This window comes from Podarcis vaucheri (assembly GCF_965113315.1).
Source record: "Podarcis vaucheri genome assembly, chromosome: 3".
Lineage (NCBI taxonomy): Eukaryota > Metazoa > Chordata > Lepidosauria > Squamata > Lacertidae > Podarcis > Podarcis vaucheri.
In genome coordinates this window covers 124,130,906-124,155,879 of record NC_138761.1, presented here as the reverse complement: position 1 = coordinate 124,155,879, position 24,974 = coordinate 124,130,906, and the positions used below count along the sequence as shown (strand labels likewise).

The 24,974-nt window shown below is 45.5% G+C and overlaps 1 protein-coding gene and 1 long non-coding RNA gene across 3 annotated transcripts; one reads left to right on the top strand and one right to left on the bottom strand.

Annotated features, from left to right (window-relative positions):
• Positions 1 to 3,057: 3,057 nt before the first annotated feature.
• Positions 3,058 to 6,188, bottom strand: LOC309528922. Its single transcript, XR_014217986.1, has 3 exons — positions 6,018 to 6,188; positions 4,384 to 4,479; positions 3,058 to 3,427 (listed from the first exon to the last, which is right to left on the bottom strand). It is a non-coding gene; the product is annotated as an uncharacterized lncRNA (long non-coding RNA).
• Positions 6,189 to 13,574: 7,386 nt separating this feature from the next.
• Positions 13,575 to 24,495, top strand: PAQR8 (progestin and adipoQ receptor family member 8). Of its 2 annotated transcripts, none has more exons than XM_082216495.1 (2): positions 13,575 to 13,968; positions 21,331 to 24,495. In XM_082216495.1, the coding sequence occupies exon 2, from the start codon at positions 21,355 to 21,357 to the stop codon at positions 22,411 to 22,413; it is 1,059 nt and encodes a 352-aa protein (XP_082072621.1). In that variant the 5' UTR covers positions 13,575 to 13,968; positions 21,331 to 21,354; the 3' UTR covers positions 22,414 to 24,495. The 2 variants fall into 2 exon arrangements, with proteins under 2 accessions (XP_082072621.1, XP_082072620.1); XM_082216494.1 differs by having other exon boundaries at positions 13,577 to 13,968; positions 21,321 to 24,495.
• Positions 24,496 to 24,974: the final 479 nt, after the last annotated feature.

The window sequence follows — 24,974 nt, the reverse complement described above, 5'->3', positions numbered from 1 at the left end:
GCGGAGGGCGGGGGGCGGGGCTCTCGAACACGCCGCCCAATGGATCGGCACGCACGGCGCGGAACTCCACTCGCGGCTCCGCGCACGTCCGGAAACAGCCGGCCAATCCGGCGGTAGGCGCGGAGGGAGGAGGCGGGCCCTTACGCCCCCGGTGCATTGTTGGGCTTGTAGTTCGCGGTCGTGACTTCCTGGTTTCTCCCGGTTTCCCGCGCGAAATGAGCCTGCCTGTAACACTGCGGCCAGGAGGGGGCGGCAATAGACCTTTCCCCCACCAAATAAGGGTCAGCGAACTTTTTCAGCCGGGGGCCGGTCTCCTGTCCCGCAGACCTTGTGGGGGGGGGGGCGGACTTTTTTTTTGGGGGGGGGGAGAACAAATTCCTATGCCCCACAAATAACCCAGAGATGCATTTCAAATAAAAGGACACATTCTACTCATGTAAAAACACGCTGGTTCCTGGAACCATCTGGGGGCCGGATTAAGAAGGCAATTGGGCCGGATCCGGCCCCCGGGCCTTAGTTTGCCAGCCATGCTCCAGTGCAGGAGTTTGGTTCCTTTGCTTTCCGCTGCCACGATCACCTGGCTTGAGAGCAGTACATGTGAAAAGGATCTGGGAGTCTTGGTTGACCACAAACTTGTCATGAGCCAACAGTGTGACGCGGCAGCTAAAAAAGCCAATGCAATTCTGGGCTGCATCAATAGGAGTATAGCATCTAGATCAAGGGAAGTAATAGTGCCACTGTATTCTGCTCTGGTCAGACCTCACCTGGAGTACTGTGTCCAGTTCTGGGCACCACAGTTCAAAAAGGACACTGACAAACTGGAACGTGTCCAGAGGAGGGCAACCAAAATGGTCAAAGGCCTGGAAACGATGCCTTATGAGGAACGGCTAAGGGAGCTGGGCATGTTTAGCCTGGAGAAGAGGAGGTTAAGGGGTGATATGATAGCCATGTTCAAATATATAAAAGGATGTCATATAGAGGAGGGAGAAAGGTTGTTTTCTGCTGCTCCAGAGAAGCGGACACGGAGCAATGGATCCAAACTACAAGAAAGAAGATTCCACCTAAACATTAGGAAGAACTTCCTGACAGTAAGAGCTGTTTGACAGTGGAATTTGCTGCCAAGGAGTGTGGTGGAGTCTCCTACTTTGGAGGTCTTTAAGCAGAGGCTTGACAACCATATGTCAGGAGTGCTCTCATGGTGTTTCCTGCTTGGCAGGGGGTTGGACTCGATGGCCCTTGTGGTCTCTTCCAACTCTATGATTCTATGATCAGGAGCCTGTTATTCCTGGGATTCTCCAGGAAAGAAACGCCTAAGAAGAGCCTTGCAGTGAAGGGGTACAAAAGGCTACAGCAGGATCAGGCCCATGAATAGCCCACCACGTCCAGGATCCTGTTCTTGCAACGCCCAACATGGGGGGGGGGAGGGTTAACAGCTCCCCCCCCAGACCCCACTCCCCATCCTGCTCAAATCCCCAGCAACGCATAAACACACAGCTATTCAAAGTGTAAAAACTTTTTTTTTAATCAATGCAGCCACACGATTGCCATGTCCCGCTTGGCCCAAGAGCGCTATGCAAAGGAGCCTCTGCAGCAGCAGAACTTTCTGTGATGTGTGACGCAAAATGGGGAATAAGAATCACTTATCCTAAAATACATCTTTCAACCTGATCTCTCTGTATTTCTTAAATAACCGGTGATCTTTAGCACATGATTTTGACTGATGCCAGTGGTCCTCCCTCTGTCGGCAAAGGAGCACTTACTTAACACCTGCGGTTGCAGGATTGCTCCCTTAATCTTTCCTCCTTTTTTACGCTACAGAAGTTGTGTTCTTTCTTCTTTCACACGTGTGGTGAATTTGGGGTGTTTAATAACAAATAGCCTACCCCAACATTTTCCTTGCGATTGGTCATATCAGCAGAATCAGGTGCCACAGAATATCTGTTCCGCATTTGTAAGACCTCAACCGTTTACTTGCCCATTGAGATCAAGCAGACGCCTTCCTTGTACTCTTTTCAGTACAGTTCCTGCTAAAAAGCATTCTTGCTTAGACAAGCCTGCCTAGATGCTTAGAAAGTTGCGGTAGTTTTAATCTGTTTCAGTATTTTAACGTTTTTATGTTTTAAAGTAGTGTTGTGTTTTTTTCTTGATTTTCTTGGTTTATCTTTTTGTAAACCACTTTGAAGGTTTTTTTAATGAAGAAAAGGTATATACATTTTATTAAATAAACAAATGACAGCTGACACTGAGCATATAAAGTCTTGTGTTCTTTATATACTACTAATGATGAAATGGCTCACTAAGACTCTCAAGCATTTCAATTTTCTTTCTGCTGTGGGTGTGTGTGTGTGTTGTTGTTTTTTAACAAGAATAAAAATATATTATCCATTACTTCTTATATTGTTTGTATTTTTGGGTGAGGTGTACATGTGTATATTTAGTAGGGCTTCTAACATTTTTTATATCATGTGTTAGTGAACATATGTGTACTACTAATACATTAAACTAAACAGACAAAAAAATCAAGGTAAAATTCACCTCCAACTTTCCCTCAAAAGACAGGCGTTCTATTGAAAACATCTATATTTGGAAGCCCATTAAAATGACTGTGTTAATTTTCAACATAAAATAATAAACCATCCAGTCTTGTAAACAAAGAACAAGGAAACTGCAGCCAAATCTCCCAGTATTGAATGGAGAGATTGGTAGAACTAACATCTTTGTAGTAACATGACAGAACCACTCTGGGCTGCTTCCAACATATATAAAAACATAATAAAAACATTAGATGTTAAAAAATGTCCCTTCAGAGTTCTTCTAAAGGTTGTATAGTTACTTAGCTCAGGGGTCGCATAACTCCACACCCTCCTACATTTCTCCAATGGAAATAGGGACGTCCTAAGGAAAAGTGGGACATTCTAGGATCAAATCAGATTCTGTAAATCCAGGACTGTCCCTGGAAAATAAGGACACTTGGAGGGTCTGACATGAATGAGTGAAGTGAAGCAGCAACAGCCACATGATAGTGTTTCATGCTGTCCCAATCTCTGAGTGGCGTGAAATTCCAGGGGTCCCAGACACTTCTCCAGGGTCTGTGTTTCCTTTTGGAAATGACACACAGTGGAGACTGTGGTGTCTTTATGATATATGGTTTAATTCCCCATATATACAACCTAAGCCTAGATGGAGAGTGCAGAGCAGTCACATCCCAAGAGGGTCTTCTTGCCTTCTCTCTAAGCGCAGCGTTGGATTCAAACAGACACCAGCCATTTCTCTGCCTCCTGCTCTCTCTCTGTGTCACAGAATTTCTTCCTCCTGGCTTCTAACCCACCTGGTGTGAGGTGATAGCTCTGTGTATCTGAGCTGCGTATTGGATGCTTCTAAACCCACAGGACATCACTTTACACACTTGACAAAGCTGATAGCAATCCTTGAAAGAAAGAAAAAGACTTTAAAGGGATAAAATTTTAGATGATAAATGTTTAGACTTTAAAGCGTCACAAGACTGTTGTTTTTGCTGCAAGAGACTCTATGAAAATTGGTTTAATGGGCTAGATTGTGAAAGAAACTACCCTTAAGGCAGGCTTGTAAATACCCACTTAACTGGATACCAGTAGCAAGTTAGGGTGCTATGAAGCAAGTGCGTATGTTTGTGACAAGCACACGAAATCAAAACATGTGTGTCTCACAAGCAGCACCTTTTAGGGGCAACCATCATGCTAAATCATTGCTGGCTGCAGCTCTGCTCCCTTCCACTGAAAAAGTAAAACAGAAACAGGCTTCACTGGGGATAGATAATTCTTACTCTTTCAGCCCTTTTAAGAGGTTAAATGGGCCTTCAGTTGTACTTTGCAAAAAGGGTTGCTTGTCTCCCCATCCCAATAAGCTGCTGTTAGAGATTTTGGGGGGAAACTAAGTCATGATGCCATATTCTTAAAGTGATTGTTAGCTACTTTGGTTTTCATTATTCAAATATTTTTTCCATGGAGAACAGCTTGTGCCCAAAATGTATCGGGAAATACAGTGGACGCTCGGGTTGCGAACGTGATCTGTGTGGGATGCACGTTTGCAACCCGCAGTGGCGCGTTTGCGCATGCGTGGGTTGCAATTCAGCGCTTCTGCACATTCACAAAGTGCGATTTAGCGCTTCTGCGCATGCGCGACCGCCGAAACCTGCCAGTAACCCGTTCCGGTACTTCCGGGTTTCGGGGCGTCCATAACCTGAAAAAACGCAACCTGAAGCGTCTGTAACCCGAGGTATGACTGTACTATTGTTGTGTTTTTTAAAGCACCATCCTGGAACCCATCGGAATGTTTTTAGAGACTTAATATTTGAAGGATGGGTCAGGAGCAGGCAGCCTACGATTTCCTTATTCTGTTTTGTACCTTTTCTTGCTCCTGAACGGAATAGAGTATAGATAACAAGGAGTCTTCTTTTGCTGGCGGCAACAAAGGCCGCCAGTGTGACCTTGAGCAGGACACCTGTAAGGACCAAGAATGAAGAATGCATTAGCTCAGGCTCAGTAATAGCCTCGTATGGTAATTGGCATTAGAACCAATGGCCCGTGTCAAGGTAACGAGAATTGGAACTAAAAATAGTGCCTGGCTGCTCTGCATTTGAGAATGCCCTTTTGAGCAATGCTAAAGCCATGTTCTATTGAAACAGTCCAGCTTTAGGGAAAATGGAGAAATGAAATGAGAAGGTACGACCCTTGGCTGGATTGACTTCTTTCTTTAACCCCCCCCCCATGCCACCCCTACCTAGGGTTGTCACCTGTCCTGTATAATACAGGATTGTCCCGTATTTCATCCCGCATTGATACAGTTTGTCCTGTATTTCAGGTCTTTTCTGTCTCTGCCAAGTTAGGGATCCTCTCCAAATGTATGTGTTCGAAAAGGTCATGTATTTAAGCGCTGGGTAGCCAAACTCGGACCAGTCCCAGAGGGTCACCCTGTTAGGCTGCAATAGATTGTAATGGATTGCTTTGAAGTCACATCAGCAACAGATGAAAAAATAAATCACCCCCAATTGCCCTGCCCTGTATTGTATTTTAACAGAACAAAGGTGGCAAGCCCCCCCCCCCAAGTTCTAAGAGTGGGACCACTGTAGTGTTATCTCCCCAAGTTTAATTGTTTTTATTTTGTAGCTATCAGTAGCCATTGTTTATTGGGTGACTATCAATAGCAATAGGCATTCTTGGTATTACCTGGTGCCACATTTCTGAAAGCTATCTCTCTTAATGGTGGTCATATATCGGCGGGTGGAACCAGCCTTTGGCTCCCCAGATGCTGCTGGTCTAGAACTCTTGTCCTGCCCGATTATGAGCTGGTCTGCTTGCTGGGTCTGCCAGGAACTGGGAAGCCAGCAATACAGTGGTACCTCGCAAGACAAATGCCTCGCAAGACAAAAAACTCACTAGACGAAAGGTTTTTCCATTTTCGATTTGCCTCGCAAGACGAATTTCCCTATGGGCTTGCTTCGCAAGACGAAAACGTCTCGCGACTTTGTTTCCTTTGTCTAAAAACAAAGACATGTTTTGTTTATAAAGTTAATTTATTTTCCCTTCAATTTTTGAACTGCTCTTTACAGTATGTGTGACTTTAAAGAGCAGTTAATAAACTGTTGTTGTACCAAATTTGTCTTTGTTTGGACTTTTTTTTGACCATAGGAACGCATTAATTGAATTTCAATGCATTCCTATGGGATTTCGTGATTCGCAAGACGAAAAATTCGCTAGACGACAAAACTTGCGGAACGAATTAATTTCGTCTTGCGGGGCACCACTGTACCTGGAAGGCTGCAGGTCCCGCCCCCCCCATATTAAATCTGATTCTGATGGGAAGATCCAGGCTATGGCATTTCTGTTCTCAATTAGCAGCTCAAGCACAAGGGTGGGGAGCCCTTCTGCGGCCTGAGGGGCCCCTTTCCTCATGGGCCCCTGACCCTTCCTGGGGTCGTATGCCAGTGGTAGGAGAAGGCAAAAACAAAAAGCGGGTGAACTGATACAGACAATTCTCACCTTTGCACAATAACCTGCCTTCCAGCTCCACAGGCGCCAGAGGTTTCTGCACGCAAACGCAGCCCTCTCTCCCCACAGTTCAAGGGCACTTTCTGGCCATGCAAAAGCACTCAAGGAGGGTGTGGAGCAGAGTCGGCGGCCTGGGCAGAGTTTTGAGGGCCAACCAGAGACTCGGACTTTGCAACAACAACTTGGTAGTTTTTTGACCAGTCAGTCTGGACTGTGATTTGTATGATGGGCAATTGTTTTTTTATCAGTGCTGGTCCAGGGACAATTTATGATGTTAATTCATAGAATCATAGAGTTGGAAGAGACCACAAGGGCCATCGAGTCCAACCCCCTGCCAAGCAGGAAACACCATCAGAGCACTCCTGACATATGGTTGTCAAGCCTCTGCTTAAAGACCTCCAAAGAAGGAGACTCCACCACACTCCTTGGCAGCAAATTCCACTGTCGAACAGCTCTTACTGTAATTTAAACACCTTACAGCCAAATCCTATGCACGGATAAGTATGGGCAATGTCTTTCATATCGGCAACAACGGGGAGGTGTTGGGTATTTTCTTCTTCTTCTTCTTCTTCTTCTTCTTCTTCTTCTTCTTCTTCTCTTCAGTTATTCCCCCCAACATATACTGTGAGTAATATGTCCATGTTCCCTCCCGCCTCCTGCCTTTGCTCCCCTTGGCCCTGGCCCAAGAGGCGTTATGGCTTGCAAACAGCTGAGCTGCATTTTTATTTTCCTGAGGAGTTCCTTCCTTGACTAAGGATAATCAGAAACTTGGGAAGTCCTGCTCCTCCCTGACCTTTAGCTGCACACTGATATTGCTGGCAAATTCAGATGACGGGACTTGTTGCCTTTTGTTTGTCTACATGAGTCAACGAATTCTTTCTTTAAATTATCCTCACTGTTAATAGTAACCAAGGAACAATAAAGCCAACATAACTTCTGGCTGAAAGATAGCATGGTCCCTAAGAAGGCAAAGAAGAAACCGCCTCTCACTCAGGACAACACCCTCTGTGAGTCAGTCCTGCAAAGTAAAGACAGGGAGAAGTTAGTTTTTTAAGGCCCAGCGTAAAAGCCAAATACTATCAAAACCCACAAGGTTGCTGTTAAGTTGTGGGTGAACATATCAGACGACGCAGCAATTTCTCCAAAGCAGCTCTTTATTGGTAAGCTGGAACAGAACTGAACAGCAAACAGCTCAGTCGGCCTGCTTTTATAGGCAGCCGGCTGTCAACATTGTAACAACAACAACCACCCAGGGTTTCCAGCCTAAATTAATTTACGAAGACTTGAGTGAAAACTATATACACAATACTCCTGGTGAGAACTTCAATACATAACAGTTGCAACTGCCATTATTTTCAGCACCTCTGTCTTTTTCTCACTCTTTTCTCTTTCTTTTGTAAATCGACAATGTTAAAAACATAATTATCACCTTCTGTAATGTATGTTTTATTTCCTTCGTACCTCACACTTTACAATTCTTTCTTACGCCAACCGTGCTTATATTTCCTTGGGTTTTGCTGGCCTTTAGTCAGAGTGGATTGTATTCGCTACTTTGCCCTGGCTTGTTGGCTGATATTTTATTTTGTATTTTTACTGTCATTTCTTTTGTGACCAAAGCCTTCTAAAATTTAAAGGAAAGGCGGTGTATAAATATTTTAGATAAATAAATAAATGTGCCTGCAGCAGAGAGGATAGCATTTTATACATCTGATATTGCCCACAAAATATTACGCCACAATAAATTTGATAGTCTGTAAGGTGCCACAAAACTCTCTTTTGCTCTTGCCAACAGAACTATTAATTATCATGATTAATTCTGCCATGGATTGCTGCTTGATTAAAAAGTATCACAGCCTTCCACTGTCAGACAGAAGGAATATGATTTTTTTGTCTGGTCTCATGGGTGCATCAGCTAGATTCTAGTACATGTCACTTCATTTCACATTAGATTATTGTGGAGATAGGAACAGTTTGTGCCTGCTTTATGCCTGCTTTTTTCAAAAAAAACAACAACAACACCATTGGCAATATAAAATACAATGAATACACATACATATTACAAATGCACACAAATACATTCTGATCTGCTTTGCATGTCATGCTGGCATTGCTTTCAAAATAGATATGCTGTTAAGCACTGGATTTCTGCAGGATAAATTTAATTTAATTACAGTGATCTGCTGAATAATTGCTACTAATACAGATCCTCAAATATGATATCCATGTTTTAGGTTTGCTGAGCAAGAGAAAAATATTTTGGGGTGAGCAAGTCAGTAAAACATTTTAAGTTCACAGTATCTAGTACTGTACACTTCCAGAACAACTAATCAATATTTTTTCCTGTTAACGTTCCTTGTGCCCAAATTGAAAACAAAAACAAAAACTTTCAATTGAAGCTGATTTTTCAGTGATAAGTAAAACCAACTTGATTCTACAAAAGATGTAAAAATAACGCTCCACAGAAGGTTGTTTTATAATTTAAAGAATATATTTCTTCTATTTCTTTGGTTGATGGGGGTAAACTGGACAATGAGATCCAGAGGTGACAAATCATTAGAATCTCAAATGTATGTGCATACTTTCTAAAATGTTTTTGTATTTTCAAACACTTTTCAAGGTCAGTGGAGGGGAGGGGAACTTAACGACCCTGCTTTTCTGCAAGAGCAGTTTGTAGCAAAACAAGTCTGTTATCCACTGGTTCAAACTGGGTCTGATATTTGACAACCTCTGTTCTGACTTAAATAAAAACCTCTTGACCAGTTCTTCATAAATACTCAAGTGTAGCCACATGAATGTACAGCGGTTTCTTTAAAAGGTCGTTTTGCTTATGGTTTATATAGTGCTGCTATCCTTTCAGAAGTCAGGATATTTTGAAATGCAAAGAACCCCTTTTTTCATAGCAGAAGATCAAATAATGCTAAGCAGGCAGTGCAATAATCCATCTACAGTGGTACCTCGGGATGTGAACGGGATCCGTTCCGGAGTCCCGTTCGCATCCCGAAAGGAATGCAAGATGCGATGGCGCATCTGCGCATGCATGGGTCACGTTTCGCCGCTTCCGCGCATGCGCGTGGCGTCATTTTTAGTGTCTGCGCATGCACGAGCAGCGAAACCCGGAAGTAGTGCGCTCCGTTACTTCTGGGTTGCCACAGAGCGCAACTCAAACGCGCTCAACCCGAAGCACATTCAACTTGAGGTATGACTATATTCAACTGCTCATGTGGCAGATAGTCTTTGGTTCAGATGATAGGGATGGGAGAACGCTCTCGCCATCTTCTCTGCCACTTTAACTTGCCTTTCTTCGACTTTGACTCCTCAGGCCAACTTGCCTGAAATCAAAATAAACAGGATTTCTGGTAAAGGTACGTCATTCTCAAAAACTCAGCTAGCCAGCAGCCATACTTGGTTGGGTGATGACATCTGTGGACAATCCTCAGATTCTTTGAGACTGAAGTAACATACAGCTGTAGTTCCAAAACAAAAAGGGTTTTTTGTTTTGGTTTTTAATTTGCAGAGTCCTGTCCTTCTTTTTAAAAAGGCAAATCAGCACTGAAATATTCAAGTTACAGTCCTGCACATACTTGACTTCTGACTGACATAGTATCTGCTTGTTACTTTAATTAATGTTAACTAAGGTTTTCTCTCCCTCCGGGATGGGACCTGAGCCTCTTCCCTCTTTCTTGCAGGTTTCAAGGTTTTGTTTTGCTTTTTCTATGGGGGCCTTTCTTTTCCTCTGTCGCAACCACTGCTTGTCTGCCCTCTCCTTGTGTCCACTTGCCTGCCCAACCTTCCCACTCTGAACACCACTCCTTACTATTGAGTGGACTCTCTTTTTTTTATATATAAGATTTTTATTAAGATTTTTACATTACAAAAAATAAAACAAAAAGAGAAAAAAATACAGAATAAGAATTGTTAAAAACAACCAATCTTTCCATCACATTATTTTCCATTTACTTGTTTCTCGGACCTCCTCATACCTCTCTTTTTTGTATTCCAATTCAATTTATTAGCTCAGTAATTTGTTTTCCTCTTTATTCTACCCAAATCCTTATTCTTAAATTGTTGTAATTTTACTTTTATAAACCCATTATAAACCCATACTTTTATAAACCCATTTTTTCATATTCTTTTAACCCATTACAGCTAGAAACCACTTGATTTCGATCCAACATTATTCTAAAATTCATTAATTTTACAATGTCTCTGTAGATAATCTTTAAATTTCTTCCAGTCTTCTTCCACTGACTCCTCCCCCTGGTCTCGGATCCTGCCAGTCATTTCTGCTAATTCCATATAATCCATCACCTTCATCTGCCATTCTTCCAGAGTGGGTAGATCTTGTGTCTTCCAGTATTTTGCGATAAGTATTCTTGCTGCTGTTGTGGCGTACAAAAAGAAAGTTCTGGACTCTCACACTGTTGGGCTTGCCCTCCAGAACGGGAGGTGTCTGGACATACCCCTTCCAGAGTGAGCGCCCCACTGCCGCCCCAGTCCAAGCCCCTCTTTTCTACAGAGAGCCGAGGTGCCCCATGGCTTCTAGGCCTCCCGTCACAACCCTCTGGCTTTTGTGGCATGTGATCCACTAAAACTGGGTGCACAGCCAGGGAGCATATGCCCAACCGGGATGGGACTGATGCATCAAGGCTGGGTCTGGCCAGGCCAAAGTGGGGAGGTGGGAAGAAAAGTGAAGAAAAGGCAGCAGCGGCCAGGCTCAGCTGAAGGGTTTGCATGTAGTGACAGATTTTCTGGAACCCACTGAAGACCTAGGGAGGTGTTTCAGAAGGAAAAAGAGAAAGTTTACTGCTTAATGTATCCAGGGGACTTGGTTTCAACGCCAGCTAGGGTCGCACCACAGCCTCAGCAAGAATTGAGTGGCCCCCCGGACTTGGCTACCGGTCCCCGGCGGTCTGGGAGAGTTTCCAAGTGCCCAACTTATTTAAAGGACTATGTTGTTGGACATGTAACACTGTTGGTCTAATGGAAGTATGTGAAATGTAACCGATATGCTTTTGTGCCTAATTGAACCATTACGTGTAGTGCTGCATATAAGGAAACCGTTACGATTGTAACTAACGCCTTATCTCGGTGGGGAGGGGTGTTATATATTGAAGTTCTCACCCTGGGCCAGCAGGGGGATGCTGTAGATAGTTATGCAAATAAGGGATCAAAAGTGATGTTCAGTGATTGGATAGTTTTAGAAAATTGTTACAGTTATATTGTACTGGAGCTCTATATAAGCAGGCTGACTGAACCCTTCAGTTCTGTTCTGTTCTGGCCTCTGAATAAACAAGAGCTGTTTGAAGAATCGCTGTGTCGTCTGATATGTTCACCCACAACTTAACATCTACCACCTCTAATCTGAGCGTATTCAGTGATGTCCTGCAGAAAAGATCATGGCAGCTTCCAGCAAAACTGCATGATTTTGTAACCTGAGAATGAGTCAAGCATGTGTTCAAGTTCTGGCCTTTTTTAAGGTGCACACTTTCAAATTGCACACTTAACACTGTAATGTAGTGTTTGAAAGTATGTGTCTCATACTCAACAGAGAGCTGGGGTTGTTTGAGTCTCTCTGTTGCCTGTACATTGTGAGACAAACTTGGGTATACTGCTGTGTAATGGGCGATAGCACTATTTGGACTTGTGTTTGTGTAGTCATACACTTGAAAGTCATGCATTTGTGGCCAGTTTATAGTTGCTTCTCTATTTGAATTTTCAGAATACACAGAGTGGGGGAGCTACCATTGTTCTCCTACCCCTTCAGAGCTTCAAAGGATTTCAGAGACACAGCTGTTTTTCACAGCTGCTGTGCTACTGAAAAACAAATTGACCTAAAGGACATGAAGATCTGGTAATATAAAAGAAACTATCTTTGAAAAGATCAAGGGTTTGGCGAGAGATGTTGTTTCTTCCATTGCTGTTAGTCTTTAAAGCTGATGATTGCTGATCATTGTCAGTAAATATTATAAATTAGACCTGCAGAGGTAAGATAGGGGCTGTTTAAGCTGACTGTGGAAAAAAACAAGTGCAGCACGTTGTATAGCATGTGTCAGGAAAGATGAGCGTGCATAAGTCCAAGTGACTCTCATGCATGTGATCGTTTGAGAGATCCTATTGTATCAGGGTGAACATTTTGCAGAATGCAAGTTTGTGACTACACCAAAAACTGGGATTCAGTTTGTAGCTGTCAGTTTCTGTGCAAATCTTGTGGGCACACACATATCTTGTGTTTGTCCAGGATGCTGACACTGTCCCCATAGTGGCCCCGATTCTGATCTGGAAAACAGAGCAGGTTCTTTTCCAAGCATCCTTACGACCACAGTGAGAGTTTCACCATAGCTTTATTTTGATAAGTGGGAGGGTGTGTGTGGTTTTTTAAAAAATATATTTCTCTTTGCTCTGGTTTTAATTTGGGGCGGGGATTGTTTGTTTTATTGTAAGTTGCTTTGAGTTGCCCTGGGCAAGATAACATTCAGCTTGGCAGAAAAATTATGAAAAAATAAAAAGGAGGTGGACATCCAGGGAAAAGAAGACCCTGGCAACCCCATCTGCCATTGCACCCGATATGTTTTGACTATGCGTGATTTGGGCTTCAGGTGTGATTCTGGGAACTCACCTCTTTGAGGTCTGTGCCCTGGGCGGCTGCCTAGTGGCCCTACTGATAGCATTGGCCCTGCAAACCGTATAATAAAAAAGTGCTACAATGGAGGCTGCATTTGCAGGGTGATGAAGGGGGCAGGTGAAGAGGAAATGCAGGAAGAGGAAGACGAGGAGGGCGGTGGAGAGAGGAGGCAGTTCCCACATGTGTGCAGGGCGGGTGCTTTCATTAGGCCAACCAGGCAGCTGTCTCAGATGCAGACCTCACAGGAGTTGACCTTGGAGGAGCTCAGCTTTATACAGTTCAGTTTTTGTTATACAGCATCTTACAGATTTCTGGTGATATTTTAGGCCTTTGGCTAATTAAGCAGTCTATGGCAGGGGTTCTCAAAGGGCGTGGCAGGAGAGGATGACAAGATTCATGAGCAATCATAACTAAACATTCAGTGATGGAGTGTGGTGGAGTCTCCTTCTTTGGAGGTCTTTAAGCAGAGGCTTGACATCCATATGTCAGGAGTGCTCTGATGGTGTTTCCTGCTTGGCAGGGGGTTGGACTCAATGGCCCTTGTGGTCTCTTCCAACTCTGTGATTCTATGATTCTAGTGTAAGATCAAAATGAGAGCAAGAGCATCAAGTGTGTGTGTGTGCGTGCAGGGAAGGTTCATATTCTTATGTGGCTGCATTGTTTTATATTTTCTGGATGTCCCATGATTGTATTCTAATGTAGTTGTGTTCTATGTTACAAATCAAGCACTGCTGGGAGTTGTTCGTTTGTTTTCCAATCAGTGCTGCACAAACAAATTCCGAGTGTGTACACACATCATTTGAATGGCAATGCCCGCCAACTTTGGAGAGTCCGGCCCCCTGAAATATTTTATTGGGCTGAAGGGATCTCGGCTCCTATGATAACAAAAACAACTTTACTTTCACAGCCTGAAGAATTTCATCATTCCCTCAAGACATCTGTTTCTGAGCATTGAAGTCAGCCCAAAAACACCCCCCCACCCCGCCCCCGCTTGGGGTTGTGCGCCGCCAGCAAGCCCTTGTCCGCGTCGCCTGGCGCGCCAGACAGCTTTCCCCCGGCGCCCGGGCGCGCAGCTTCCTCGGCCTCGGCGGGGCGAGAAGCCCCTTTTTCCGGAGGAGGAGTCCGCGGGCCCGGCCGGGGAGGAGGAGGCGGAGGAAGGGGCGCGGCGGCCGAGAGGGAGGCCCCGGCAGCTCGCCGGGCAGCTTCTGGGCACGGCGGGCGCCCCGAGATGCCCTTCTCCGGGGCCGGGATGGAGGCTCCGCCGCGCACCCCCGGCAGCTGAGCGGGCGCCGCGCATCGCCCACCTACCTGCTGCTCCAGGTGAGCTGGCAGCGGGAGTGGGGGGAGGGGGCTGTCCAGAATGCTCTCCAAGCATGTGCAGAGTGCCGTTTGTCCTCCCGCAGTCAAGCGCAAAGCCCCCCAGGTCCGTTTGCATCCCGGCCCGAGGCCAGGTGAGGAGAGGGCTCCGGCGGCAGGATCCCACCCCCGCCGGATGATGCCCGTCTCTCTTTTTTCCTGGCAGCCCCTTGGCGCTTCGCCGCAGGTGCCCCGATGCCCGGAGAGGAGCGGCAGAAGGGTGCGGAGGACTTTGCGCAGGGCGCTTGGCGAGGTCTGCAACGCCGCTGCGAGGAATCCTCCGCGAAGGGCGCTTGCTGCGTTTTCTTCGGTCCTCTCTGCCCGCGCCCGGGCTTGTCTTTGCGCACCCGCGTGTCCTGTTTGCGTTGCCTCTTTCAGCTGCGTTGCGCGGTGCCTGAAGGTGGGTTTTTGCCTCGGTTTTTCCTTAGCGCCGAATCTGGCGCTCATCCTGCTCCACAGTCAAGGAGGAATTGCTCAGAGAGCTGGTCCTTGGGACTCCACTGGCAGGGGGACGCTGGAAGCCCTTTCCTACCCAGCTGGCCCGTCCTCATCTACCTCCTGCAATTAATTGCAGGAGATCCCTCTCGAGATTACTTAAATTGGATCACATTAACTTGTTGACCGGTCTGTTGGTGCTCACACGGGGAGTGGGTGGGTTAAGAGAATAGACTCTCCATAATCTTTCAACACAGCCCCATTGAATTGTAACCTGCTCCGTTTATTTTGAATATGGAATATTGTTGTTTCTTTAATAATTGCCAAGAGTGCAGTTTGTGTGTGTGTGTGCTTTGATGAGGGAGATGCAGTTTTCTTCCTGGATTATCTAATTGCCCATCAAATGCTACACACACAAGACCCAGGAATCTCGAGGAGGCCAGGGATGCCTAGATCCTTGTTTGTATGCAAGAATCAAGCGCTGGTTGGAAAAGGAACAGGTCAGTTTCCCTGCTACAAAACTCCCAGCGAAAGGTCCTGGATGAGCTGTCTTGGCAGCCTAACTTGCCTCTGGGCGCAGATTTTCAAACCCCTGGATGGCTTGGGCCTGTTGCCCTGTTTATTGCTTGCACAGAGGAAGTCCGGGCTCCAACCTTCAAAGGTTTATAATGTCATTGGTTAGGTGTGGCAAGTCTTCAAAAGGAGCGCTGTGGAGGGAACTGGAGAAAAGGAAAGCAGTGTGGTTATAAAAGCATCTCATGTGTACAAGTTGCAGAATCAACAGTGGTAGAATTTACACAAGAGCCCTTACAGTTTATTAAGTTAATTAGGATTAGTGTGCCCCTCCAAGTAAGGGTAAAAGGAAGGAATGTTAACTTCTTCACTTCTCCATAAACAGTATAAGAAGCCACATATTTGGCTGAAAAACTATGCAGAGGAATCTCCTCCTCATGCACTTTTGTTTTTAAGTTATTTTGGTACTTAGATTAGTAGTTTTGTTTTTCTTGAGTCAAATGGGTAAGGAATACAGCCTTTCAGCAAAGATTTCCTCTGTTTATTTGCGGATTTGAAGTTTTTTCCAGCTTTTGTGTAAATATAAATACACTGGATAACTTATCTTTTTACTGTTTTTTTCTGAATGCATAATGCTTTTATATATTTTTTTGTTGTGGATCGATCATCTTATGGAGCTCCTTTTTCTCACACACTTTCCAACTCATTCTCCTGCTAAGCCCTTACCACAATTTCAGGCATAGTGCAAAAATTAGGAATGAACTAACTAATCAATTATTTCTCCAGCTACAGTCACTGACAAGTTCATTCAGCCTCATTTCTCCGTTAAGATGATTTTTAAATAAAAAAACTGCATTAAAATGTGAATCTAAATATGTATTTCTAGAAATACCCACCACTAGATATATTTTCTCTCACAATACTAATCTTCAAATACATTTTGATATATCTTTTGAGCAGAGAACTGTGCCACCATAATTGGAGAACTGCAAGCTCCATTCTGATCCACACATTATTCCAGGAGGTGTAAGTCAGGTCAGCTAATACTGGAATTAAAGTCCTATTGTATTGGTTATTCCCCTGAGGAATTGTGCATCGCTCAGTTCTCCACTGGAGCTTGCAGAGGTCATAGAATTGAACTTAGCCTGTGCCAGCTTCTAACAGTGTTCGCTTATATACAGCATTTCTGTGAATTCAGGCTTGATTGGCTGCAATCACAGTTACCATTGGAGTGTTTGCAGTGGATTCTGCTGCAAGCAGCTTAGCATGAGAATGCATGCGTTCAAGGCCCAGGGGTCAGCAACCTTTTTCAGCCGTGGGCCAGTCCACTGTCCTTCAGACCTTGTGGGGGGCCGGACTATCTATCTTTCAAAAAAAAAAAAGTATGAACGAATTCCTGTGCCCCACAAATAACCCAGAGACGCATTTTAAATAAAAGGACACATTCTACCTATGTAAAAACACGCTGATTCCCGGAGCATCCGTGGGCCGGATTCAGACAGCGATTGGGCTGCATCCGGCCCCCGGGTCTTAAGTTGCCAACCCCTGGTTCAAGCCCATCAAACAAATAAAAAAAAAACGGCCTTGGTCCAGTATATCTGAAGGAGCGTCTCCACCCCCATCGTTCTACCCGGACACTGAGGTCCAGCACCGAGGGCCTTCTGGCAGTTCCCTCACTGCGCGAAGCCAAGTTACAGGGAACCAGGCAGAGGGCCTTCTCGGTAGTGGCGCCTTCCCTGTGGAACACCCTCCCACCAGATGTCAAAGAAAACAACAACTACCAGGCTTTTAGAAGACATCTGAAGGCAGCCCTGTTTCAGGAAGCTTTTAATGTTTGATGTATTATAGTATTTTAATATTCTTTTGGAAGCCGCCCAGAGTGGCTGGGGAAGCCCAGCCAGATGGGCGGGGTATAAATAATAAATTATTATTATTATTATTATTATTATTATTATTATTATTATTATTATTATTATTATATAAATGAATTGTTCCAGGTTGGAATGGGTGCTGCCAAAGCCTTATGAGGAACGGTTGAGGAAGTCAGATATGTTTAGCCTGCAGAATAAGAGACTGAGAGGAGATATGAGAGCCATCTTCAAATATCTCAGGGGCTGTCACATGGCGCAAACTTGCTTTCTCCTTCTCTGAAGGTAGGACTTGAACCAGTGGCTTCAAATTACAAGAAAAGGGATTCTGACTAAGCATTAGGAAGAACATTCTGACAGTAAGAGCTGCTTGGCAGTGAACAGACTCCCATGAGAGGTAGTGGACTCCCTTTCCTTGGAGGTTTATAAGCAGAGGTTGGATGGCCACCAGTCATGGATGCTTGAGTTGAGATTCCTTCATTGCAGAGGGTTGGACTAGATGACCCTCAAGGTCCATTCCAACTTGACAATTGTGATTTAATATTGTGAAGCACCCTAAGATCTACAGGTATAGGGAGGTATACAATTTTTTTTTATAAATAATAATACAATGCTGTGATTTTGTGATCATAACTGCTGTATTTTGCCCCTGCTTCTTTGCTGTGTCCTACTAGGAGTCCTTGAGGGATGTGGGTGGCACTGTGGTCTAAACCACAGAGCCTAGGACTTGCCGGTCAGAAGGTCGGCGGTTTGAATCCCCACAACGGGGTGAGCTCCCGTTGCTCAGTCCCTGCTCCTGCCAACCTAGCAGTTCAAAAGCACATCAAAGTGCAAGTAGATAAATAGGTACCGCTCCAGCGGGAAGGTTTCCGTGCGCTGCTCTGGTTCACCAGAAGCGGCTTAGTCCTGCTGGCCACATGACCCGGAAGCTGTATGCCGGCTCCCTCGGCCAGTAAAGCGAGATGAGCGCCACAACCCCAGAGTCGTCCGCGACTGGACCTAATGGTCAGGGGTCCCTTTACCAGGAGTCCTTATCTGCCACTATTTTGTGATTTTAGGCATCTGTACTATTCCTATGTTTTGTAGCAGCCATTGCAACACACACAAATAAAATCAATCTGACCGCCATAGAAAACGTTTAAAAATAATTAAAAATTTGGGGGAAATAATTTGCCAGTGTACTGCATCTAACCCCCTCCCCCAAATGCCAAGCACAGCAAAACAAACATACTGATACTTCTGGAAACACGTTTAAAAGTAAAAACAGCGGACTATTGAACCATAGAAATGCCGAATTCTGTACTCCTTAGGGACACATGAGCATAACTTTGCAGATGGGAGTGTATGAGCTCAGTATCCTGTTTTAGTACTGCAGTCAGCCAGATGTGATTGAGAATTGGTTTCCCAATGCCAAATGTATTACGCAAAAGATACCTTACAGAATGCTAGGCAGACCCACCTGGTAGATGCTCTCCTTTCTGTTTAAACTGACTTAACAAGTTTTAAAAGCTCTTGCAATTGTGAAGATGAGCTTGAAACTGTGTGAGCAATGCTTGGTGGCATTTCAGAAGCTGTGTGGAAGGACTCGGGGGGGGGGGTGATTAGGGGAAAAAAACCTGGGCGCTTCCCAGTATTTTCTGGAGTATTCTGGCTATAGCAACACCCATTTTATCCTCACGTTCTTTAATACGTGCACCAGCTAGTTGCGCCTCCCCCAATCTCTTTAATTCGCATCGGCTAAGTTACTCAGACAAGTTGCACACAAATGCTATTATTTGGGAGTAGCCAAAATTATTCAGCTCTCCGAAGGATAGAGGGTAAGCTGAGGCTGAAATAGATGCCCTGCGAAATGAATATAGCTGTTCAGCAAACGGCTTCGCCCACGCAGAAATGAGAGAATAGAAGCTTTGTGGAAGTGAAACAGTGGAGGGTGCTGACCTTGGGCTTTTCAGTCTGTAATGTTAATTGCTTGCTGCTTCGTTCATCATCACCGCATGACTGCTGAAAACTGGCAAGTTGTCCTGGAATTTTCTCAAATGAAGGATTCAATGAGTGCTGTTAATTTTTAAATATTTTTTTAGCTTGTTTTCCAACTCTTCAGTGTTTTCTTGATGTTCAGATATTTTCTGAGAAATCTTGACTCTTAATTTAACTCTTCTAACACCAATGTTTTCATCAAGACACCACAGATGCACTTGTTTTGTTCTACATATCCAAGCAGCATGAGATGGTTATCTGTGGTCATGGGAAACTTGTAGAACAGATTTTCTTAGTGTCATTGCGATAAAGAAAATGTGTCCTTTGCACCTGCTAATAACGAACTGGGGGAGGGGGGAGTTATGTGGTTCCTAATAACACATTTAGCATCGATTTGGACCATAGTACTAAATGGAAACTGTGTGGAAGATGCTGGCATTACAAAGTGACAAAACAAGTGGATAGAACAAAAAACCAATGAAAGCCCTCACATGGTTAGCTGTCATCATCCAGACCTTTTGATTTTGTGTTGGGGGGGGGGTGAAGTTGAGTATAGCTGCTCTTTCTGTTTCAGGGAAAGATGAAACAGTGAATTCTGAATTAATTTAAACTCCAAAAATGGTTGTTTTGAAAAGCAGCTCTGGTTGAGGTGGATGTGAAAATTAGGCTCCCTTTCGCTGGAACTTTGTTTTCAACAGTGGAGGAGTGGGAATTTGGTAACATCTGTGAAGTGGGTGGAGAAAATCATTTGACTTTCACAGGAGGGAAGAGTTAGCAAATTATTACGTGGTCAGAGGGCCTTTTTCCTCTTCCCCTTTCTTTTAAAAAAAAACATAATTTGCTGCTTGAAGCAGCTAGGAACTGTGACTCCTGCTACACGCTTTCAAAACAGAGCAAGAAATCACCATGTGCATTGTACTGAGGGGGAGTGGGGAGATGGCTGCCTTGGCTATTGTAATTGTAAGCTAACTATCCGCTCTCTTGGAAGTCCATCTTCCTCACTGGATTGCCCATCTCATTCTCCTGCTCTTCAGGAGGGTTTCTGCACAGGCAACAACCTTTGTAATTTAGGTGGACTGATACTTATGACCTGGCCTTAGTAAGATGCCAGCATGAAGCAGCTGGAGGTGTAATACAAAAGCAAGGAACACTAGGCTGCCAGCTTTTGTTGTTTAGTCGTTTAGTTGTGTCCAACTCTTCATGACCCCCTGGACCAGAGCATGCCAGGCACTCCTGTCTTCCACTGCCTCCCACAGTTTGGTCAAACTCATGTTTGTAGCTTTGAGAACACCATCCAACCATCTCGTCCTCTGTCGTCCCCTTCTCCTTGTGCCCTCCATCTTTCCCAACATCAGGGTCTTTTCCAGGGAGTTTTCTCTTCTCATGAGGTGGCCAAAGTATTGGAGCCTCAGCTTCAGGATCTGTCCTTCCAGTGAGCACTCAGGGCTGATTTCCTTCAGAATGGATAGGTTTGATCTTCTTGCAGTCCATGGGACTCTCAAGAGTCTCCTCCAGCACCATAATTCAAAAGCATCCATTCTTCGGCCATCAGCCTTCTTTATGGTCCAGCTAAGAATGCCAAACAATTGAAGGACCTTGCCTTCAAAACTGAGGAGCACAATGATCTTTAATAGTTGCTTATCTCCCCACCGGGGTGTTAGGGGAGGGGAGGTACCTCTGGTGGGGGACATGGCCTTCTCCTTCTGGAGTGGTTTGTCCTCCTTTGGTCCACACCCTGCGCTTAGCTCTCACCTCAGGCTCCTAGAAGCTGTCAGCAGCCACACCTCCAAAAATGGCTTCGACTGGCCGGCTAAACCAGGTGAGGGAGCCGATGGGTCTCAAACCCTCTGTGGGCTCCGGCTGATTGAGTGGACAAGACCAAGAGTGGGTCCAATGGTCAATAAGGTGGCTTCTGCACATTCTGTGGAGGGACATGAGGTCAGATGGGCCTCCTCGATGAGCTACCTTCCCAGGTTGCTGAGCCCCTTCAGTTTCCCTTACCGCACGCGCAGAAGCCTCCTTTCTGACAGGCATCACGGTAAGAATGCATACGTTTTAAGTCCGTTGGTTCCTTAGTTTGCAAGAACTGTGAATGGGAGCGGGAGTCAACGAATGCATTCCATCAGCGGAAGCCCTGTGGAAGTGCTTCTTCAGCAGGGCTTTCTGCCCCCCAAATTGCCTCAGGGAAGTTGAGGGAGCTGCCATAACTGTACATGGAGGATCATTCCCTCTGAGAAGCTGAAACGCTTGCCCAGATGGAACCATCGCCTTAGCGTAACGTTGAATTCCTCCTAGGATGTGTGGTTGTTTTCTTAAAACAAGTTTAATAGCAGCTTTGCACAGGGGAGGAAGGAGACCATACACAGAAGACTTGAGTTCCACCCCCTTGCTCCTGCCTTCTGTCCATACTTCTTAGATATTGTGTGACACACAGTGACATACACAGAGACTATGCAATATCTGCCTCCGCTTATTTTCAGTTTCTGCTCTTGCTAATGGCTTCTCTTTCTCTTTTCGCTTCAGAGATCCACAGGACCTCGCCACACACTTCGGCACGATGACAGCCATCCTGGAACGGATCAGCACCTTGTCCGTCAGTGGACAGCAACTCCGCCGGCTCCCAAAGCTCTTAGAAGAAGGCTTCCCCAAGATGCCTGGCACCGTCAAAGAATCCGATGTCCCTCAGCTCTTCCGGGAGCCGTACATCCAAGCTGGGTATCGCCCCACCGGGCAGCATTGGCGCTATTACTTCTTCAGCCTCTTCCAGAAGCACAACGAGGTGGTGAACGTCTGGACCCACCTGCTGGCAGCTTTGGCTGTGCTGCTGAGGTTTAATGTTTTTGCGGAAGCGGAGGAGTTGACTTTGGAAGTCCAGTCCCTGCCCCTCTTCCTCTTTGTCCTCTCCTCCGTCACGTATCTCACTTGCAGCCTTTTGGCTCATCTCTTGCAGTCCAAGTCTGAGATGTTCCACTACACCTTCTACTTTGTGGACTACGTTGGGGTCAGCGTCTACCAGTACGGAAGCGCCCTGGCCCATTTCTACTATAGCTCTGATCAAGCCTGGTACGACAAGTTCTGGCTCTTCTTCCTGCCGGCGGCCGCCTTTTGTGGGTGGCTCTCTTGTGCCGGCTGCTGCTACGCCAAGTACCGCTACCGACGCCCTTACCCCGTCATGAGGAAGGTGTGCCAGGTGATCCCAGCAGGGCTGGCCTTCGTCTTGGACATCAGCCCCGTGGCGCACCGTGTGGTCATGTGCCACCTTGAAGGTTGCGAGGAGACGGCTGCCTGGTACCACACCTTCCAGATACTTTTCTTCCTCGTCAGTGCTTATTTCTTCTCCTGCCCGGTTCCCGAGAAGTACTTCCCAGGTTCCTGCGACATCGTTGGCCATGCCCACCAGATCTTCCACGCCTTCCTGGCCATCTGCACCCTCTCCCAGCAGGAAGCCATCTTCCTGGATTACAAGAACAGGCAAGACATCTTCCGCAGGCGGCATGGACCCCTCTCCGTCATTCTGTCCTGCGGCTCCTTCTTTGGCTTAGTGGCTTGCAGTGCAGTCACCGCACACCTCCTGCAGCGCAGGATCAGGGTGGAGCTGGCCATAAAAGAATCCTGAGCGATCGCCGTGACGACAGGGCTCAGGCCCGGCCTGCTTGAAGGAAACCGGCAAAGATGAGCTGCATATAAATACTGTATATAAGTAAATTAACAAAGGGAGTTGCCTCTATAAATTATAAACAAGGAATTGCTTGCAGTCTGGAACTACCATAAAAAAGCTGCCTTATGTCCTAAACATTTTATGTTTTTTTACTGCAGTGTAACAGTTGCTGGCCAAAGAAGCTTTTTAGGCAGATGTTTCTAAGTTGTCCTGAGTTACCTGCTGAAATTTGTATGTATGTCAAAGAGAAGTGGGAACGGATAAATAATGTAAAAGGGAAGTACTACGGAATTGCTCATTTACAAAGGCACAATTCTAACTGAAATACTAAATCTGTGTCTGTCACAATGGATGTCAGGGTTCACGTACCTGAAAACCAAAAGTAGGTGTGTGTGTGTGTGTGTGTGTGTGTGTGGAGGGAATCCCTGCATATAGCAAAGTAGCATGTCAAGGAGAAGACCAGAGCAGACCAGACCTCATCTACTTGCCATGCTACTGCAAGAATTTTGTTTTTGTTATGGGAGGCATTTAATAGTTTGAATTGCTACCTGCAACTGGAGACAGCGCATCATAAATACAGGTTTGTGAACTCAGGAGAACTGGGTTGTAGATCCAGGTATATGGTTAAGATTGACAGGGTTCAGGGACATAACCCAGTTTGGTCTGTTCCATTTTAGTTACCTGTGGCCTTCAGGCTTGAACTGCCTCCTGAGTTGTAAATTTCAGGAATAAATATTTTACATGTCAGTAATAGTACAGATAGTGCAAACAGGAGTAATGTTTAGTCTCAGTGATCTGTTTACCACTCTGATTTAGGTATTTGTGAATTCACAGCTCCTTTGTGGGAGAGAGAGAGAGAGAGCGCCACCTTTTCTTCTAGTAAGATGCCCTGTACTAGTATGTCCAAATTCCGTTTTTATTCTGTGGGTCCCTGTTTGTTTAATCATAGCAAACGATTCCCCCATAGCAAAAGAGAAACCTTCCTCTAGGTGTGTATCCTCCCCCCACACCTCTGTCCCTCACCTCACCTCCTGAGTTGGTGAAGGGGAAGCAAGGTAATGTAGCCATACATGCAATTTTATCTTGCTCACATAATCTGTTGGCTCTCACATTTTTTCTTCCGCTGTTGAGATGTTTCAGATAGTGCAGCCGGCTTCCCTCTGCAACTCGCTTGAAGGATCTTGGGATGTGGAAAATAGGAGGGGAGATCATTTCAGCAGAACAGATACGAGAGAAAGGGAGGGGTGGGAGTCCATTTTGATGGGGTTCAGCTGGCTGTGAAGACTGGTTTTGACAGGAGCTCTATGACCATAAAATTGCCTGCTTCTCCATCACCCTCCTGGATCCTCTGATTATGCTCTGATTGTGAAGGTCTGTAGCTGCCATCTCTCTAGAAAATACAAGATCTTCTTGTATCTTCCAAAGGCTGTTGTTTCTGTGTAGCCTACTTCCTCCTTAGCCCATTTCTGTGGCCTCCACTGCACACTCCTGCTCAAATCAGCTGTTTGGGTAATGTAGTGAGACTTTTCTTCTCCCTTCTTTACCTTTACACATAGCCAGAGAGGGGCTGGCGATGTCTTCATCTGATGCACGTTGCCTGTTTGGCTTCCCCTCACCTGCAGACTCTCCCCACAACTCCAAAGAAGCCGTTTCTGTTTGTACAGTGGCTGTCTCAAATGTACACACCTCCGCTTAACCACAAAATTAACGTGACCTACGTTTTGAAATCAGATGGAAATTGGTTTGTGGGAAACTACAAGATAGATATGGATTGTAGCTAATGTCATGTACAGCTTCAAACACCAGCCATGGGAATGAACTGGAACCAGAGTAAATGTCATGTGTACACAGGCAGCCTAAGATATAGGAGCTTCAAACGCCCCATTCACTTTCAGCTGTTCCTGCTATCCTTCTACTCTGCATGGGGTGAGCTCTGGGACCTGTGTGTCTTCTGAGAATGAGATACAGTCGTACCTTGGAAGTCGAATGGAATCCGTTCTGGAAGTCCGTTTGAAAACCAAAGTGTGGCTTCTGATTGGCTGCAGGAAGCTCCTGCAGCCAATCGGAAGCCTCTTCGGATGTTCGGGTTCCAAATAACGTTAGCAAACTGGAAAAATCACTTCTGGGTTTGCAGCATTCGGGAGCCAAAATATCCAAGGCGTTTGGGATCCAAGGTACCACTGTAATGGTATTGAATTACTACCCCAGTCTTGCCCACCTCAAAAGGACACAGAGATTTACCCTAATCATTGAAGGAAGGCCAGTTAGGCTGGATGTACAGATGCACCAGAATGAGGAGTAAAGTCCTGAGATGGTAAGAGTAGACCGTATCACTTTAGACTGCATTACGTGTGTGTGTGTGTGTGTGTGTGTGTGTGTGTGTGTGTGTGTGTATATATATATATATGCAGGTTTTGGTGTCTTCGGGTGTCTTCCCGTGTAAGAGTCGGGGTGTCTGTGCGACGTTTCGACGAGGTCTCACTCGTCATCTTCAGAGCTCTGTTCCAGTAACAAGAAGC